The sequence below is a fragment of the Drosophila tropicalis genome, unplaced genomic scaffold (genome assembly GCF_018151085.1).
Source record: "Drosophila tropicalis isolate 14030-0801.00 unplaced genomic scaffold, ASM1815108v1 contig_593, whole genome shotgun sequence".
Lineage (NCBI taxonomy): Eukaryota > Metazoa > Arthropoda > Insecta > Diptera > Drosophilidae > Drosophila > Drosophila tropicalis.
This window is the reverse complement of record NW_027173070.1, coordinates 9,944,544-9,965,278: the sequence shown is the minus strand read 5'-3', so window position 1 is coordinate 9,965,278 and position 20,735 is coordinate 9,944,544. Positions and strand designations below refer to the sequence as shown.

Below are 20,735 nucleotides of genomic sequence, written 5' to 3'. Positions count from 1 at the left end.
TTATGGAGATTTCAACTTGGCAATTAACAGTCATGACAATTGGCGTTGGCATGCATCGACGCGGTAGCTTGCATTTTGGTCGTGGCTAATGAATAGAAAATCGCAAAGCAAACAAAAAAATGTCCAACAACTTTGCCAAAATGGTTATAGACCCAATTTAATTTTTTCGTATGTAATTAACGTGGCTATTACGTAAAACAAAAAGCAACAAACAAACAAATCAAACGTTTTGCCATTTACGTTCGAGTTGTTGCTTTGAATACGGATTGCATTAAGTATCTCTCCCTCAACTGATTTGTATGTACTTTAGAAACGTCGGGGTCACCATTGAAAAAACCGAAAAAAAAAAAAAAAAAACAGAAAATGGAAAAACAACTTAACTTAACTAAGTGTTTAGCTTTCAGACAGGCATTTCATGTGTCTTTTAACACCACTTAAGCATTTATGTGTTTCTTTTTTGTTGTTATTGTCTTTGCTTTATATCTGTTGTCTTTTTTTCCATGCAAATTAAAGCAATTATGTGTAAAACACAGATTTAATGATGATTTAATTTTCGCACAAACAATCGCATATTGTTATATGTGAGGAAAAATTATATGCCTTTAGGGCACAAGCAAGAAAGAAACATTTCTCATATATGTTAACACTAAATTACAGTGCAGTCAGTCAGTAGACAGCAAAGTCGTTTTTTGTTTTTTTCAACTTCTCTTTTTTGTTTTTAGCCAATTTAAGAGTTTTTGACTTTTGCCATAGAGGTAAAACCTCGCTTACATATGCGTATCAACTTGTCGTCGTCGTCGTCGTCGTCGTGGGCAACCTTGCGTTGAGACAAATTTGGCAAAAACAACTCGGCAGCTGTGTGTGCTTTACTCTGCTGCTCTCTGTGTTTTGCTGAGATGATGTTCATCATGATCATGCGGTAGATGATGATGATGTTGCACTTGAAGGCGGACAAGTGACGAAAGACAACAACGACCACAAAGATACAGACAGGAGGATGAGGTGCGTGGAAAGGGGTTACAAAAAAACAATATGTGAGGCAGTCTCCTTTTGTTAATTTACTTGTACTTCAGGTTGCAGGTGCGCGTGTGTGTGTGCTTAAGTGTGTGTGTCTGTGCCTGCTGATGACATAATTTTCATAGCTTATTAAAAAAGCGTTAAGAGAACAACTAGAGAGGTCTCTGCTAAAATAATACTTGGCCTAGAGGTTTTGTATTTTTTTTTTGCGGTGTAGAACTCTTGAGTTCAATGAAACACTTCGAATATTACGTATACGTATTGTGGTCATAGCTGGGAAGGACACTTTGCTAAAGAGTTTAGAGGACTTAACTTAGTTTTCTAAAGCTTCTTAGGGTGGGTCCTGTAGAAGTACTGAAGAACTAATTTAGGTCCCGAAAAGGTTCTAAAGAAATAATTTAAAAAGCTTGGAACCGATTTTATATATGATTCCCGTAAAATTTATAACTTTCTTACAAATCAATACGATTCAAAGTTAAAGGATTTTTTTTTTTTTTGAGAAATTAAAATAGAATTTTTGAATTTGTAAAAATAAAAGTTGTTCTTTTAAAGTATATTAGATCTTAAGACTTTCTGACATATCGAATTGATAGATCTAGGGCTTTCCCTTAGAACCTATGCCTTTCTGCCACAAAAACAGAAATCATTTTAAAAGACTTACGAAATTATTGAGCTTGTCCTCGAAAATTATGAAGTTTCGTTTAGAGTCTTTGACTTTTCGGCAAATGAAGTTATTGTTATTTCGAATTCTCAAAACTTGGGATTGTGATAAGTAGCTAACGATTGAAGTTGTGTAAGACTATAAAGACTGACTGCTATCATATTTAAAAATTACACTTTCAAAAACATAAAAAAATATTCCTGCCAAAGCAAAACCTTCGAAACTTCGTTGAACTAGTTTGGGCTATTAAGTAAAACAATCTGGACTAAGTATGTGACTACTTGCTTTATAGACAGATAACTGAATGGAATATACATGTATGTATATATAATTTCCCAGAGATACATTTATGTACTTTATTTGATGGGTAACTACATTAGATGGCAAGAAAAATTTGGCAAACAACTTACTAATTAATCTTTGAACATATAGAAAATATTCACATGAAATGATTCTTTTTTGTGCATTTAATACAAATGGTTAATTGATGTTTATAATAAAACTACTTGCGGCATCAATTTTAACCAAATGACTTGAACAATTAAGACTCTCCCATGGAGACCCACAAAAATATATTGCCAATATAAAACGAAAAAACATCATAAAATTATCTGATTTTATTTATTGTGGACATCACGCTGGCACAAGAAATAAAGATTTGATTGTTTTAGTCATTTAAAGTTAATTTTTAAGAACAATGAGATAGTTTCATGAAGTTTATGTGGATGTGATATGTTTTGTGATAAATTCCACCTACATTAGAGGTAGACTAGACGCATATATATCATTCTAATAGTTTTCACAATTAATGGTTATATAAATTGACCTTTTATGATACTTTTGTTTGTTTTCCCTTCACCAAATGGTGTTGCATTTCCAGAGATCTTGATCTCTAAAAATTGAAATGATTCGTGTCTCTGGTGATTGTTTATTATTATTTGCTAATTTCCCTAGGGGCAGTTTAAGTCAAATACATACATATACGTATTACGTATTACGGTTTTAATGAGCTCATACATTTTTAATTAATTAATTTAATTAGCAAAATTTGTTCAAATCAGAAAAAAAAAACAACTAGCTACATTTCCTACTCTCTTTTGTTGTCTGACAACCTCTACACTACTTGGCTATTTGCCTTTGCCTCTTGGCCATTATTATACATAAGTCTTATTTATTTATTTGTGTGTTTCGTTTTTGAGGGGTATCTACTCCACTTTTGATGTTGTTGTTCCCAGCGAAAAGTATAACCAGTTGGGGCTTTATTTTCTTCTTTTTTTTTTTTTTTAATTTTGCTCTCGTGCCATCTACACCCCCGTCTGTAGATGCCTCCACTGCCCCCGCCACACACCTTCCTGGTTAACTCTGCGATGACCCTTGTTGTTGCTACTGCTATTAAAATGCCATTTATGCTTTTTTATTGTTTGATAAATTAATCATTTGCATATTTCATTATATTATATTTGTTGCGTTGCTTTTTCTTGGTTTTATTTTTGCTGCTCAAAAAGAAACTTAATTAATAAGTCTCACCATTTTGGCTCAGAGAGTAGTCTCAGTCTCAGTCGATTCAGTTTCAGTCAGTTTGTGTTGCTCTGCCCACAATTTCGCACTATTTTTGCGTTTTGTATTTTATTTTTATTATTATTCTGTGACATTGGCGTAGGCGCGCAGCCGCACTTCGTCGACTTGACTGCTCGGAGATTTGTATCTTGTTTTTGTTAGAGCTTCAGTCAGGTTCTTTGCCTGCTTGGCATTGGCTGCTTTTTGGCATTTTGTGTGGCAAAAAATAAAAAAAATAAAAATATTATTAAAAGCGCGAAAAAATAAAATAGATTGAAGAACACAACAACAAAAAAAGACTCTTAGTTGAAATTGGGTAAATGGAGTTGTTTTTTGATCGATTGTAAATCGAATTTTTCGGATGATAATTATTTTTTTTAAAGTTTTGTCGCTTTTTAAGAAAAATCACTCGAAATTGCAGACGATTGCGTCATTTGTTTATCGAAATTGTGTATTGAAATGAGTCGCAGATTATTTTTAGAGCTCTTTGTGGTTATTTGTTGACAGCTTTAGCGGCTGAGAGAGAGAGGCAAAAAGAAGAAACAAGTTTGTCGCTTATATTATGGAATGAACAGCGGCCATTCTTTAGCGAAAGTTTTTTGCCAATATTTTGTTTGTTTGTTTGTTTAGTTTGGCCCAATCCACCAGCACTTTACCATCACTTCACTTCACTCCACTCCACTTTAATCCACTCTAGTCCCACAAACACATACAAATACACACAATGAAAACCATTCTCAGCAATTTTAATTGGTTACTTACGGGTGCGGGGTACAGCCCTCGTCGTTCAACATGTTTAGTAGGGAGAGGTCTAGTTTAAAGCCTCAGAACCCTCTAGACCTAGTCGAGTAGGGGAATCGAAAAGCCTATTTTGCATTTCAAGGACGCGGCTTAAGCTTTTGATGTGCGAAGAGAGACGACACACAGGGACAGAGACAGGGACCCACAAACGATAAGCATTAAATTATTTCCAAAGATCGCAGCCGACCAAGACCCAAGACACAAAAATGAAATTGAAAGTGCGCAGGTTGGTTAATTGAAATGCCTTTAGGGGGATGGGCAGCAAGGCGGGGCAGGGGCAGGGAAAGGCACTAAGACTGTAGACCATCTTTAGTTCATTAACTGGGTAGCTAGCTAGCTATGTATAGCGGGTGATATCCCATTTCGGTCTTATCTATAGAAATGTCTATAAAGCATTCTTTTTCGACCTCAACCTGAAAGTAACGTCTTCGACTCCTCTTCAATACTATTTGGAGATGAAATTTTTGTGGTTTTTGCGGCTACTATAAACAAAAAAAAAACCCAAAAAATTTAACTTAAAAGTCAAGTTAATGAGACAAGACATGCTACTTGAGAAAAAAAAGGATGACTCTATGGTTAGTTTTACTCGAGTGAAAGTTTCAAGACAGAAAATTATTTATATATGACTTGGTCACTTGATGTTCAATGCTCGCAACTCACCTTGACTATCCCACGACAAGCAAATTAAGTGCAACGAAAAACCACCAAAAAAATAAAACCGGAACAACTTGCAGCAAGTTGCTCAGAAGGAAAAGTGGTTCAGATTTCTTATCGTAATTTGTTTGCCCCCCGAAAAAATACAGAAAAAAAACTAAATCTATCTTTCTTTGTGCGTTTTGTTTTTAGCTTTGAGCAAATCATAGAGCCCGGCGGTAATTTTTTTGCTCTTTCTCGTTTTTTTTTTTTTTTTTGTAGATCACTGATTAGATTAATGAATGGCTTTCAGCGGGAAAATCAAGTCAGCATTAAAGAGAAATGAAATAAACAAGTGGGTTAGCCGAATCAGGTTTACCCTTAACTAAATGGCAATTGGAAAAATGCAAACTCTGTTGAATTGCCATAACTGCAGAGAACTAACACTTTTATCTGCTCATTTTGAGGTTTTTTGTTTCACAAGAGTTATTTATAAAACTTATAATAATAGACAATAGTTTCATAATACGCGAAACCAAATTTAAAGACTATGGGAACAAAATAAGTGCAATATAATCCCTGAGATCAGGATATTACAATCCCTACTGTACAGGTTACAGGACGGTTCCATGATAGACACTTTTTTCACCTGTCACCTGGTCTATAGTCTTAATGTTTCAATTCTTACTGACCAGGCTATGCATACCAATTTTAATATACCATCAAGTTCACCCTACTTGTTTCAGGGTATACAACAACAACAACAACAAACTAAAGCGCCTGGGAATGCAACCGTTTACGGTTACACGACATTGAGTTGAGCTTCAACTTTAGTTTTAGTTTCAGTCAACTGTCGTTTTAGTGCAATTTATGTTTTCCTGTTACCCGAAAACTACTAAAAAAAAGGAAGCCAACCAGATATCTGTTCGTGCAACATTTTTCTTTCTTGTTTTCTTACCTTGACACATATCGCCGCATGACAGTTGATCGCTCTGATGATGGCTTTGTGGTTTTATGTGGATTTTTTTTCTCGAGGGAGAGCGTATATGCATATATTTCAAATTGGTTAACCCATTTTCGATTAGTAGCCTAAACCAATTTGGCACTAGACACGCCCAACATGTCATTATTCATTGTTTTTGTTTGCATTGGCTGAGTTTTGTGGGTGTGGCTGGTTGGTTGGTTAGTTGGCTGGGTTCTCAAAGTAAATGTGACATGTTTGTTTGCTGCAGGTGAATGGACAAATACAATTGTCCACAGTGACAAGGTCAAAAAGCAAAAGATCACCTCTTACCATTCGAGATGGTTAATCTCTCAACAGTCCAGAACAAAAATAGGTGGAAAAAAGAGATTAAAACAGAGAGACAGGGAGGGAGAGGGAATAAGAGGGTGAAAAGAAGATCACGCATAGTCCATAGCAATCTTGTTTTCATGATGATGCTGAGGCACGTTTTTTTTTTTTGTTTTCGGCGTATTAAATAATAATGATTATAAAGAATGAAAAAAGTGAGGAAGTAGAAGAATCTTTATGAGATAGATCGACGATGAGACTATGCTATGGCCATTAGCGCTTACAGCGCCCGATTACAGACCACGAAGATCACAAAACGAAGATGAAAAGACGAAGACGTGGGCCAGGTTGTTAGTTGACTGACTGACTAACTGACTGACTGAATGAGTGAGTGAGTTGGTGAGCGAGTGGACTGGATCTGAAACTGGGGGTCTGCCTTATTTAGCAAGGCATCAGCAGCAGCTGCTGCTGCCAATTCACACTTCTATGTGGCGGATTTCAGGCCAAACCAGCAGCTGCCAGCCAGATAGTATTACATCATCATCAGTTTAGCTAATGTGCTAATTGTCATTACATGAATGCGAACTTGGCTTGTGATTTATGCTAAACTCATTTCAACTCACTTCTTTCTCTACTCTAGGTAAACGTCCTAGCGATTTGGATAGCTATCATCAATTGCCACCAGACATTGATCCAGAGGATATACGTAAGGAGGCTGCTTTGGTAATATCACAGGCGGGACGACATCAAAGTAAAGCCGAAAACGGTGATAATATACCCACATTCCGGGCTAAACAGAAGCGACAGCAAAGTGCTGCTGCCGCTGCCGATGCGCAACGTTTTCATTCTTTGCCCACAAGACGCAAATCGAAGGGTAAACCAGTGACCCGTAGTGTTAGTGACGCTGCCACAAAGAAACCTCCTACAGCTAGCAAAAGACCCTCGATTTTTGGTCTATTCAGTCGTAAGTCAAGTGATACAAATGTTAACCAATCGGATAGAGATCCACGCTTCGATGACGTTGGAGCCAGGCGTTTAGTGCGAAGTAAAAGTGATGTGGGTAGCACAAGCGGTGTACGCAAGAGCCCATTAGCCGAGAGTCAATCAAGCAGAGTGGCCAAAAAGGTAGAAACTTTGGCGAACGCCTCTTCAAAGACCCAACTTAGCCCCATTATTGAGCAATCGCAAAGGGAAGACTTCTTCGAAAAGGATTACTTTCGAGAACGTGAACGACGCAAATCCGATGCCATTACATTGCGTGAGAAGGATGAAAGTGGTCAGGGTTTGAATGAACTGCTCGCCCGGAGTCGTTCCAAGGCGGAATTAGACGGTCCTCTATTGAAATCAAAGCCACCATTATTCGCATCTAATAGCATTGGGCCCAATCCGTCTTCAATATCAGCGGGTATACGCGATCGCATTGAGATTTTACAAGCCAAATCTAACGAGAATATGCATAGCTCTCAGCAGCCAGCAGAACGTCTGCCCCTAACAAAAGGGCGGACTGTGGATGGCCTAGTCAAAAGGTTGTCCATGGAGCGTTTCTCACCACAGCCAGTAATTAGTCAGCCGGCCTTTTCCTATATAAGGCCCAACGAGGGCATCACCTATGCCCAACTCGATTTAAGCAATGACGAGCAACAACAGGAGCGTACTCCACCGCGACCACCAAGAGCCAATCAGGATAGACATCAAGTTAGATCTGGAAGCGGTAGCTATTCGCCCATTCCGAATGGTAATCATACAAACACTACACGCATGGGTAATTCTCATTCCCCATCACCTTGGCAGCAATTGAGTCCACGCAATCAAAGCGATGAGGACGAGGGCTTGGGTTTTGAAACGCGTAAAGTCTACTATGAGGATGAATATGGCAAAAGGGAACGCGAGCCGCCTATTGTGCCAGTTATACGTAGTGTTAGTCCAGCTCCATATCTGGATAATTTGGGCTATAGAAGAGCTCAACTAGAGAATCGTATATTGACACGTCGTTTTGGTGAGACAACGGCACAACAGCAAACAGGAGGCACACTAGAGCGTCAAAAGCGTGACTATCTTAGTCCGGAGAGAGAACGTTCCGTTCCATTGGATATCAGTCCCCAAATGGAAAAGACATCACGTTATCGTCACACCAAATACTACGATGATGGTCAAGGGGGAATCAAGGAGACCTATGTAAGGGAAACGCAAACAGATGGTCAAATACGCGAGTCAAGACATCGTGAGCGTATTTCTGCCTCACAGCCGCGTTATGCAGATCGTGATTATAATTCAGCCGAAAGATTAGAACAAGAGCCCAAAAGTTTAGACTCTCAACTAACCGATCAATATAGATCTTCTCCAGAGTTGAGAAATCATCATCATCAGCAGCATCATCATCATCATCAGTTGACGCAGCAGCAATCGTCACAGCAATTGCCAACGGATTATTGGCAAAGTAGCTTAAAAAGGGATAAGTTACAGCAACGTAGTTTCGATAAGGGAGATTCTGGAATAGAGAATGATTTTCGCAAAGAGTCATTCAATGGTGAAATAACCTCAAGGTAGGAGATAAACACAAGGCTCTCCATCATTAATCTATGATTAAACACTTTTCCCATTTCATTTTCAGATGGCGCAAACGCACTACCCTCGATGACATACGGGTCTGTGAGTCTTTTTTGCGTAAAGAACGACGGGATAGCGCTCAGCAGCAGCGTCAATTGCAACGACAATTGCAGTCAGCAGTACCGCCCACACGTTTGAGACGGGAACATAGTTACGTGTATCGTGAACGTTCTATAGATGATGGATCACATTTTGATCCCCATTTGGATAAGTATCCCATAGCTACTAGCACATTGCGACGTCGTGAAAAATCACAGTCACGCGATGAGACGAGCACCTTGAAACGCAATAAGAAACTGGGTGGCTTTGAAAAGGTCAAACAGCTATTTACGGGCAATAGTAATCATGGAGGAAGTGGTCGTAGCAGTACCAGCAATGTATCAAGTAGTCGAAAGGATACACAGTCAAGGCTGACATCCTCCAATGGCAATGACAGCACATTGAGTCGTCGTGACCGTGACTCAAAGGAGAAGGAGCGCTATATGGTCAGGGAAGATGAGATGCGTTCACGTTATCGTGAACATCATGCCCTTAACGAAGAGACCTCACGCGAACCAAAGGTAAGTAAAATCAATTCGCTCAGTGTACGTACACTACGTTTATTAAGACTACGTAGTCTTAATGTTCAATTGATGCATAGAAAGTTCGTTAACCTGTTAGATTATTAATAATGAATTAATCAAGCTTCTCTCTCATCCTCTTCTTTCTATCTCTATCAGTAAGTAAATACAATTGTTTTTGTACCTTACCAACTTATGGGCACTTCCTGGCCTGGTTTGACCGGGTCTCCATTCCCATTCTTCTCTGGTGGGCGTTACAGTGACCAAAATTGGTGCCATGACAACGTCACGTCCACTTTTCAGGCACATCTAATCAAAATCGCCCCAAGACCCATAAAGAATTCTAGAGTTAAATCATAAACGCTTTGGCCAAATCGAGCTCCAAAAACTATTCAAGCGACGAGGCGTGAGCGCGCAATGGGGGGAGGGGGAAGAAAAAAAGAACAATGCTCAACGAGGATGGCAAATGCCCACGCAGCAGCAGCAGCTGCCAGTCAGTCAGTCATTCAGTCAGTTTGGCAGTGAGTTTTTTTGCTAGTTTTGGTTTGTTTGCTCTGTCACTGAGCTCACAAATTAAGAAAGCTGACAGCGAAACGACAAACGCGTCAACTTGAAGCTAGAAATTTTTTTTTTTTTGTATTCAAATATGTAAACTGTTTTGCTTAGGTTAAGGTTTTATCTTTTTCTCTTTTGCTGCAAACTGTTGCAACACATCCAAACAGACAACTTAGTTAGTTAATTTGCAATGCTTGAGCGGATTTCTTGGCCAGACCTTGGACTGCATTCTATTAGAGGGAGATGGCTTTTGGGTGGCCGTATAGGAGCGGATGTGCTGCTGTTGCTTTTGCTGTGGGCGGCGGCAAATCTTATCGGCATAAGATCTCACCAATCAGCCTCACTCTCATTCGGATGTTATAAATTCTTTCATCCTTTCAGGAGGTAGGCATTGTATTTCAATAAAAAGAAATACCCCCAAAAAAAAGCAATAGGTGTGGTTCTGGCTTACCTTTGTCAGAACTTCTTTTTTTTCTTTCTTGGCCATAAAAACCAAAAACGAAAAAGCCGAAATAGTGTTTCTTAAGTGCCAGCAGAACATTCATAAAAAAGCAGAAGAGAAAAAAAATAAAATAATTCTACCAAAATATGTATAAAAATCACAAAATGTGTCAATTTGGTTTTCGTTAGTTAATTTATGGTGAGGATGACCCAAGCCAAAATGCTTTGGTCATAAACTATATATTAGCTTTTGGCATATTTGAATTTTTAATTATTTATAGTAGTGTTTATTCTTTATTTTTTTTAGTGGATTTCAATTTTGTCGGCTTATATTTCCACATTCCACACACACACACACACACAGACTCATTTATTCTAAGCTAGAGATTTGTTTTTCGGTTCATTTTTTGGTTCAGGGCTCCAACCACAAGTGGGGCAACGTTTCAATTGCAAATAACAAAAACTAGTTTCGCCCCCACCAAACGAAATCAAAAAGAAAAAAAGAAAAACGAAACCACAGACATGACTATTGGAGACTCGTGCAAAAGGCCACCTGCCCCATATTGTGTGTGTTTGTATGCTTGTGTGTGTTGCAACCTGTTGTAATATGGGCTAACCTTTGACCCATAGACAAGACCATCTCCATTTATGAACCTTTCGCTTTCTCTCTCTTTGTCAACAGACTATCGACATCTCTATGCGACGTCGTTTGTCCACACCAAAAGCTAGTCCTTTGCTTATCAAACGCAGTCCAGCGGATAAGCCAGCTAAACAAAAGCAAAAGGAGCCAACGGGTCCATTGGTTAAGACCAGTTGGTTTAAGTCATTGGATCGTCGTGCCAAGAGTAGTCCCAAGGAACAGGTGAGTTACCATCAACTCGTTAAAGATTCTCTTATAATAATTGAGGGATTTCTTTGCTAGCTTAATGTGTCTGTTAATGGACATAGCGAGGCGACTACCTCAAGTTTGAAAAGAACCAAACGAAATGCACCAACTGCGCCGGCCAAAAATTTGCGTTTCTTTGGCGATACCGATTTGGATTCAAATCCACCCACAATTTCCAAGGCCAGCAGCATGCCCAGGTGAGTTAATTTTCTCCTCTCTTCTTTATAATAGTTTTTACCATAGAAATTTCTCTCCAAATAGAAGCCGTCCCCCCTTAGCTTCTAAGCACTCACAGAGTGCTTACAATTTGGATCGTAGTCCTCCGCCACCATCACGTGATTATCGTCATTCCTTGTCGGGACAACGAGCTCAGACATTGACTAGTTCTAGTTCGAATCGTCAACGTGCCAGTTCTATGCAACATTTGGATAATAATGGCAGCGATGAGGTTGATTTCCGTAAGCGACGTCATTATTCCCGGTCCCGTGAATTGCATGATATCTCGGAGAGTGGTTCAGAGCCAGAGCCAGCCATAATGGATCGTCATAAACGTGGCAGTAGCATACCCAATCAACGTGCCATGTCGCTAGAGAGAACTAACGAACGTTCGGGCCATTTATTGGGACCCCCCAAGCCAGCGCGTAGTGCCGAGCGACGTGGTTTAATACAAGACTCCAGCTATGGCAGGTAAGTTTGAAAAAAAAAAAAAAAAAATCCAATAAATTATTTACTGATGGTTATCTTAAATTCCTTGTAGGGATCGCTATCCCGCCGAAAGCTCTGGCACCGAGGGTGAATCCAGTTTACACAGTCAAAGGAGTGTGGTTTATTTGCATGCCACCACAGTGGGTGATATACCACAGCCATATAATTCACGACATCGTTCCATGTCGCGTGATGATCTACGTAAAGGTGGTGGGGGCGGCTCTTCCATTGGTGGGGGCAAGGCAAAAGGTCAGGAACCATTACAACCTATGACAAGAACCGTATCGCGTTCCGTTTCAATGTTGGCCCCCTGGAAACCCAAACATATAAGCGAGGGCTATGAGATTAATTACTCACAGGAGCAGAACAAAAGGGTGAGTCAAAAGGGTCACTTCCTGGGAGCACCTGTGAAATTGGTTAACTGTGTTCCATATAGTATGCAATAAGGAGTTTAACCATTCGCTTTATAAAGAAATTTTGGATAACAAATATTTCTCTATGGATTCAGTTTGTTAAAAACGATTTTGAAATTAAAAGACAAATGAAATAGTTATTAATTAATTCTAAACAATAAGCACCTTTCCAGCTTATTCCTTTTTGCATATTTAATGGGGCGAAGTTTACTCAAATGAGTTATCGATAACTAATTCTCCTAATCTCTCACTCTCTCTTTCTCTCTCTAATTAGATGTCAACACTGCCACGTAAGCCGCCACCACATAATGGTGTAAGCAATGCCAGTGCCACCATGAGTCGTGTGGGACGCAAGAATAGTCAGACCCCGACGCGGCGTGGCTATCAAATTGATTTGGAGCGTCCACCCCCGCCAAGATCCCTGCTATCCGCATCGAATTTACGTAGCGCCAAGACAAAATGAGCCTTACAACAGGCAGGCTCCTGCTTCTGCCTCCTCCAATGGTGGTGCTCTAATTGTAATCCAATTGAAATGTATTTCTAATCACGAACGAAGGAAGGATTCGGAGGTTTCCATAGTCGGTAGAATCGATCACTAAACAAAAATAAAATAAACCTTTGTTGCAATTCTCGTCATATTTTTAAAAAATGTGAAATGTAATACGTATTCCAGTAATAATTATAAATTAATAAATTTACAACTCTTTAACTTAACAAACTATTAGTAAGTGCTACTCAAACTGTAACGGTAGTCGAGACATCAACCTCAAATACTCTCAATCGCTGTCAAACGGTTGAGTGATGGAGCCTCTAAAACTGTGTTGAAAGTTCTTTAATTTATTTAGACACATTTGTCTACTCTGAGTGAGTTTTGGCATTGTTTTTTGATGCAACAAAACAAACTAAAAATTGGTTCGACAAAAGGAGAAGAGGAAGAAGAAAAAACAACGGCTAGATATAAATTATTTTTCACGCAGCTAATAAATTATTTGCAGATCTCAAACTTCTCCCCGTCCCCTAATACCGAGCGTCGTAACCGAAAAACACATTTCCGTTCTTACAGCTTTCAACACGCTGCTCTGCTGCTGCTGGCTGGCTGGCGGCAACTTTCGCTAGCTAGCTGCATTTTCAAGGATAATTGCAAAAAATAGAAGGGACTAAGCTTGCAGCAAGTTTTTGGCCTTAAAATCGCTTCGACTTTAGTTGAACCTCACTAAGGCAGAGATGGTGAGGAGCAGGGAGTGGGAGGATACGAGAGGGAGCTAAGGAAATGGAGCTGTGGCCCGTGGCATTTCAAAGTTCAGCAATAAATTTATAACTTAGCTTCGGGCATTTGCTTGCTTCTCGCTTTTTGTTTTTTTGTGCACAAGTGGAGAGGATGTTTGGGTGAAAATATGCAAGAAAATAAACACAGAATGGCAGAGAGAGAGAGAGTGGGAACGCGAAAAGCTGAAAAGACCGGGGGATCGAGGGTAGTGTGGAAGTAATGAAAAAAGTGCCGAGAATATTTTCTTCGAGCAAATAAGATTTATTTGCTTTATTCACTTGCCAGCACCACTCTTCCACCCTACTCCTCATCTCTTATTTCACTTTTCTCGATATAATATAAAACACTAAAAAACGAAAGGCAAAAAAAAAAGGGAAGGGGAGAGGATTAGCATGTTAATCCTTGGCCATTCATTTAATCAACACCTGCTGACAGGCCACGCCCCTCAATTTGATAGTAATGATGTTGATGGTGACCTCACCCCTTCCTCTTTTTAACGTGTTGACATATTAAGGACAACACGCATAATGCTGCACCCTATCTACTGCTGATGCAGCAAAAGGATACAGGTCGTCGTTGTTCACATTAACTTATTGCTCCTCAAAGACAATCTGTCATTGACTTACTTCATTTATTCATCCATTTCCTTATTTCTTTACTCTTTTTTTTTCTTTGCATTTTACTAGTCATGTGGGAATAGAGCTAAAAGGGGGCTTGGGGCTAGGTCCTGCTGTGTTTCAATTATCCTAAGTAATTGAATGCATTTGCTGCAATGTTGTGCAACAAGTCGTGCAGTAAATGTGATTAAGAGATCACATTTTATATAGAGCAGCACACACACACAACCACAAACACACACACACACACAAAATATTGCGTACAATATTACCATCCATCTGAGAGTGTAAGCCTCTTATTCTATCATCAAAATGGCCATCACAATATTGTAGCAATATTTCATGGCATTTCTCCTAATATTATATAGACTACCAAAGGGTAGTCAATAGAGATCGACCTGCCCCATATGTTCGAATAGATGTTTGCTAATCGATTATTACCAGCCCTGCCACTAGATACCAATTAGATTTTCTCTTTTACAGAGTATTGAATCCATTCTTGCATTCAATTTACTTACAATTAGTGATGGGACCGATAAAAGACAAACAAATAAACACAGAAAAAAAACATTGTTAATACAATTACCATTAGACATAATGTATATATTTACCTTTCCTCTTTGTTTCATCATGTTAAAGGAAACTATTTGTTAAACGACACTTTTAAAACATTTTTGTAATACAAATTGTCAGGAGTGTTTGTTTTTAAGTGTGTGTTGAGATATTAGCAAACATTTCAATACTTCAATTTTTTTATATCAAACATATAAAATACAGCAGAAACTTTTGCTAAATTTTAAAAAATTACAGGTTTGACTTGATAATATTTTCAAGTCTCTTGAATAGACTGATAAGGAAATGAAAGACTTTCTTAAACCCATAAACTTTATAAACTTTTCTGCAATGTAACTTACATTGTGAAAACTTAAATATAATTTTGCACTTTAATTGCATACACCCTTCTATCTCTTTGATTTATCCATCTTTTTTGATGGTCCTATTTCATCGAACTTTATCACGCCCCCATCACTAAGGGTTTTCAACATTGAGGAATCCTCTTACCACCCCATGTATAAAGATGCAATAGAGATGGGTAGAAGAAGAAATCGAAGGATAAAGATGGGGGCAGGGGGATCTATGTTACGGTAACGGCATGCGTGCCATATTGGCCAATAGATTTCGATTTGCCAGAGTTTCCAAATGCATGCCACGTAATTGAAACTCTTGATTTTTCCAATTAATTAAATGGTTTTGTCACGACCATGCTGAAGACAGATAGAAAGAAGAGAGTGAAGAAGGAAAGGGGGATCGGGTCTGAAGGCGACATTGAAGTAGAGGGGAAAGCTGCTGTTGAAGCTGCCTAATGAGGCGCGTTGCCGCGGCGAGAATGAATAGCAATTTTAATTAGCTGAATATCTATCAAGTGGAATATATATACATACATATATTTTCATTTGCAATGAAATAAAATAAATTAAATTTAAATTTGTAAATTGGCACGCCAATGAGACTAAAAATTACGAAAAAAAACAATGAGATCAAAGAAAAAAAAAAAGAATGCAAATTATGAATTATCCGTACATTAAGTATTTGGCTTCAGCTTTATAAAAATGATTAAAAAATTGTCTGTATTCCGGAAGCTCAATTTTATTCCACCGATTTGTTGTTGCTCTTTGAAAATGAAAGAACCTAATAATTAGAAAAATTAACAAAAAGTTGTCCTTATTTAATCTTTATAAATAAGGATATATGATTTGTATTGCAAGATTCAGTTTAACAAGAATTTATTTTATGTAGCATACTTTATGAGCTGGCATTGCCTTTTCAAGTAATGATAGTGTAGAAATTCTTACCCGAAACTAATAGAATCAATGTTAAATAGCACTAAGACCTGCACTTAATTAAATGATTAAAGCATAGGCAAGTGCAAGATATTAAATTAAAATGAATTGTTTTATTTATATAGCATACTTTTTGGAATGACATTCTATCAATATGTTAAATTAATTCAATAGTTGATGAAACTTTTGGTTTAGAAAAGCTAATCAAAATCTACTTATTGTGTTTAGCTGGTAATCTGCATAATTCGACAGTTTTAATGCAAATTAGATTTAACTCTATTAAGTATTGTAATAAATATAGCATACTTAATGGGGTAACATGGCTCTTAAACTTATCAATACACTTTCTGATATAAATTAAATAATCGAGTAAACAGAAACCAATGAAAAAATCATCAAGTATCAGTTTTTTATAACCTGTTTCATATACATATATAAAATAAATATAGCATACTTTATGGAGCACTCTTACCATTTACCAATCATTTTTTTTTTTATGACAAATTGCAAAATACTTTGTGTAAGAGTATAACAAAATACAACAAAGATTACGAGTAAAATTACATTTCAAATATATGTCAATACATAAATATGAATGTATGTATGTATATAGTATATAATAAATAGATGGGAATCGTAGCATAACGAACCGGAGCCGCTGGCAAACGAATTTATAACTCTTTATATTTCAATTGATGGCTTTAAATTTATCCACAGGCAAATGATGTTGACAATTATGGATTAAATGTGTCAATAATGGGCTCACTCCCTTCCACATAAAGAGCAGAGCAGAGAGCCAGAGTCAGAGTGTTGACAAATTGATGCCAGGTATCGAATGATATGGCAGATACAATACTTTGCAATACTTTGTCCTCTTCATACATACATAAATACATAAACCTACATAGACAGGGGAAAATGAAATGAAAATGCTTTAGCTTTAGCTATATATGGCCCACTTAATTAATGTCTAACATTTTTCGAATTAATGTATTCCCACTTGAGGCATAGTTGAGGATAAATTGCCAGACATTGATGCCCAGAGAGAGAGAGAGACAGAGAGAGAGAGATGGTGAGAATCGATCGGAATGGGTTTGAACTGGTCTGGTCTAGGCTCTAGGCTGAGCCAGGGCTGGTCTGGGCATACCACAGAGGCATTCAGTCAAATAAATATATAGATAGACGAACAGTTTAGTTGTTGAATTTTGCTGCTGGTTGTGGTTTCGAGACGAGATGAAATGAAACGGCAAACAAACAGATAGACAGACAGACAAACAGGAAAAGAGAGAAAGAGAGAGACAGAGTTTAATAATAATTTCAATTTGGTTTTGTTCACATTTCAATGCAAATATTTACATACATATGCATAAATTGCTTTTCAAAATCGGACTCAACACAACCAAATGTTCAATTGTGTAAATAATTAATTTTTGTAAATTTAATTACCGAACAAGGAACAAAAACGAAACAAACTGAAAAAAATACATATAGTATATATAAAATACCAAACGAATGGCAACAAACAAGACAACAACAACTAATCCATAAAGTAAACCATCCGGGCTTTATCTTAACCAAGAGAAAAACAGAGATATTTTCTGTCCCCCCCCCAAAAAAAAAAAAAAGGGAAGAAAATTCTGTCAGAAAATTTGCATATGTCTATGGGGCAGAGCACCAACAATAACAACAGCACGAATTACCAATTAATTTTCGCTTTTGCCTCGCTTGATTAACTTCGGCTCGGCTTTAATGCCAAAGCGATATAGAAATGCTTATGTAATGTAAGGCGAACGGATTTTTTTGTTGTTATTCTCCTTCTTCTCTTGGATATGATTGGATGGGTGTAAGTATGGCTTCCGCTCTAGCTAATTAATCATCGACGTTTATCCGACTTGATGCAGAACTAAACAAATCGTTTCAAATTATTAAAATCATTTATAATATGCCGAGAGAGAAAGAAGCACACACACACAGACACACACACACCACGCAATCCAAAAAAAAAAAAAAAACCCAAGCCGGGGCGCATCTAGCAAAAGCACAAGGCAAAAGGATGAACGATGTGCTGCGTGCGTCTGGCGCCGGTTACAAAAGATGGCCATGTCCGTGTCCGAGAATCAAGCAGAAGCAGCAGCAGCAGCAGCAGTTGCTCCTCTATATAGGTCTTCTACCCAAACTCTTACTCCTATTCAACTCCCACTCGCTTTTCCATTTTGCTGTTGCTGTTCCGCCAACATAAATCAGTCGCACATATTAACCTCTCCAACAAAAACAAGAGCAAACGCCAGCAAAAGCAGCAAATGGCCAACAGGCTAGAGGGGAGATCGTGATAACAACTGAAATGCTAGAGATTCCAAGTTTGGCTAATGAAATTACTTGAAGTTTGCGCTTTTCGTGAGTTTAGAGTTAATTTTAGTTAAGAAACGATAGAAATTCCCGAGAAGCATCTGACTTGCCCCTATAGCATAGTTTAAGGTAGCCTTAAAGCTTAAGGAATTGTGGATAATCCAAGGTAATCCTAGTTGGCAAGAAGTAAAACAGGTATGCATAGAGCTTTGTCAACGTTTGAAGTAGAATGACAAATTTATAATTTTTCGTATAAACAATATATTATTCAAAGATTATAGGTATATCTAGTTCACAGAAAATTGTCTCGAATAGCGCATTAGTCACCGCTAAAGCATATTTTCTGGGACAAAATAGACCCTATATCGTATGGTAATTGTAAGGTTTTGTAAGGAAAAAACATCCTAAACCAACTCACGGGCCCATCTCTCTTTGGGCAGTTTGATTCCATTCAAGCTGGTCACAGTTTTAGCGGCATTCGCATTCACATTCTATGGTGGACCGGCGTGACCAATTAAAGTCGACGTTGTGCGTTTTATTTATGTCTTGTTGTTGGCAACAGCGAGCTGAAGTAGAAGTTGGAGGTGCACCACCCACCATCTATCTGTTGTAGGGAGCAAGAGGAAGAGGAATAGCTGGCGATGGTTTTATAACCGCAGCATCTCTTGCTACGCCTTCCATTTCCTCATTATTCGCACATTCGTAAGGGACAGAACGCATATTTCTCGCAGTCAGCTTATCTCCGAGGCGCTGACAGCCAGCAATGAGGGGCACCATGGCACGCACACACACACAGGACACGCAAGGACATCTTCGAGGATATAAATTATGGGCCCGTCGCGTCCAACATAAAAACGTAAACAAAATACTAAGTGGGCGGTGGTCGGGATGAATGGTGGGCCAAAAGAATTTACTGCTGCTACCGGCCAGACTGACCAGCTACCTACTACGACTATTGACCAGGGTCAGGAATGGAATGTTTGGCACAACAAAACAGAAACCCGACAACCTTGACAACCAGACACAAGGCCTCACAAAAAAGTGGGGCAAGGTGTGAGTCATAATCCTGAAATCTTTAATTGAAACGGAAAACGATTTAGTTTTTGGTGCAATTCACTGTTTACTTTCATCAGCTGCTGATATTGCATTAAATACAAAAATAAATACATTGCTAACCAAATGCAAGTTGAAAATACATACATACATATAGAAATGGAATTATAATCATTATTAAGGCAATTTATTTATGGCTCTCGCTCGTGCTTTGCTTACCGCAGATGGTCTAATATTTGTAGATTTTCCCCCCAACCATTGCAAAACATTGAAAACCAATTTGTGGTAAAGAGAAAAGACATAAGTATAATAAACATATACGTATCTATCATATATATATAAATACTATATGTAGTGTAAGGATGACGATATTTATGTCAACGGGTCAGAAAGTTCAGCAACTCGATGCCAGACATAACTTCATCAACTGTTTGCAAACCCAAAACAAAAAAAAAAAAAACAAAAAAAACTGAGACAAAAATGAAACTTTTCGCGACAAAGAACCAACGTGAACATAGGTGGATAGAAATTCTGGGTTGGTTGGGTGCATTGTCAGGTGACTGCGTTTTTGGGGATGTGTGTGTGTCGGTGTGATTCAAAGATAAATCACAAGGCCGACATGGCCCACAGGGCTCTTGTTTGGTAGAGTTGAAGAAAAAGAAGATGAATAAAGGCAAAACCTGTAGCGCCTTCTGACATTTACGCTTCAATGAGTTTTCCAATCAAATTGGCTGGGCAACTACAAAAACAAAAATAAAAAGGAAAAGATCACACATACATACATCGAGGTTTTTGTGACAACGAGATGTGATTCAATATGTGAAGGGTGCTTGGAAAAGGTGGAAAATGACTTACACTTGGAGATAAGTCGAACTTAAAAATAAGCTCAAAGTAAGAAACAGAGAGATTTATCTAAAAAGTAGATCGATTTTTGAAAATGTTACTATATAACATATTAAGAATTGAAAAACTGGGTTAACTCTGTCTTATTTTGGCAATCCCTACAGCAAAGTTCATAGTGATCTTTTCGTATAATTTGTGCTGTTATTTTAGTCATTACTAAGCGGCATAAATTAAACTGCTATTGAATTTGAGATTAATTTTGAAAATTTTTTAGGGATCTATATACATATACCTGCATATAAAGCGTACTTTACTTTTTATTCTCCTCGGACATAATTTTAAACCAAGAAATATTCATTAAGTTAAACGATTCAAAATTTAGATTTCTTAAGCTATGTGAAACTATAATATCAAAACTCAAGATAAATTATTTTAATATTAAGATCTTGTTACCTCCTTCTTAATTGAATAATATGAAATACATTTTCTTATACTATTGTTTTCCTACCTGAGACTCTTTTTTGTAAATTTTCTTTAATTTAATTTTTTATATTGATTATTTGCATTTATTTTGTGTTTTCCAATTAATTTATTCGACTTTTTCGATCAACTGAATACGAGAAAATTAAATATCTTCTATT

The 20,735-nt window shown here is 37.8% G+C and overlaps 1 protein-coding gene across 1 annotated transcript in view; it reads left to right on the top strand.

The window, feature by feature from the left end:
* Positions 1–12,845, top strand: part of blo (bloated) — a 28,705-nt gene extending 15,860 nt beyond the window's left edge. Inside the window, exons 3-9 of the mRNA XM_068289716.1 lie at positions 6,601–8,503; positions 8,572–9,127; positions 10,806–10,985; positions 11,046–11,206; positions 11,271–11,696; positions 11,767–12,088; positions 12,402–12,845. Of these exons, the coding sequence (XP_068145817.1) occupies positions 6,601–8,503; positions 8,572–9,127; positions 10,806–10,985; positions 11,046–11,206; positions 11,271–11,696; positions 11,767–12,088; positions 12,402–12,590 (3,737 nt within the window). The 3' untranslated portion in view covers positions 12,591–12,845. The remainder of the gene's footprint in view (positions 1–6,600; positions 8,504–8,571; positions 9,128–10,805; positions 10,986–11,045; positions 11,207–11,270; positions 11,697–11,766; positions 12,089–12,401) is intronic.
* The last annotated feature ends 7,890 nt before the right edge of the window (positions 12,846–20,735 follow it).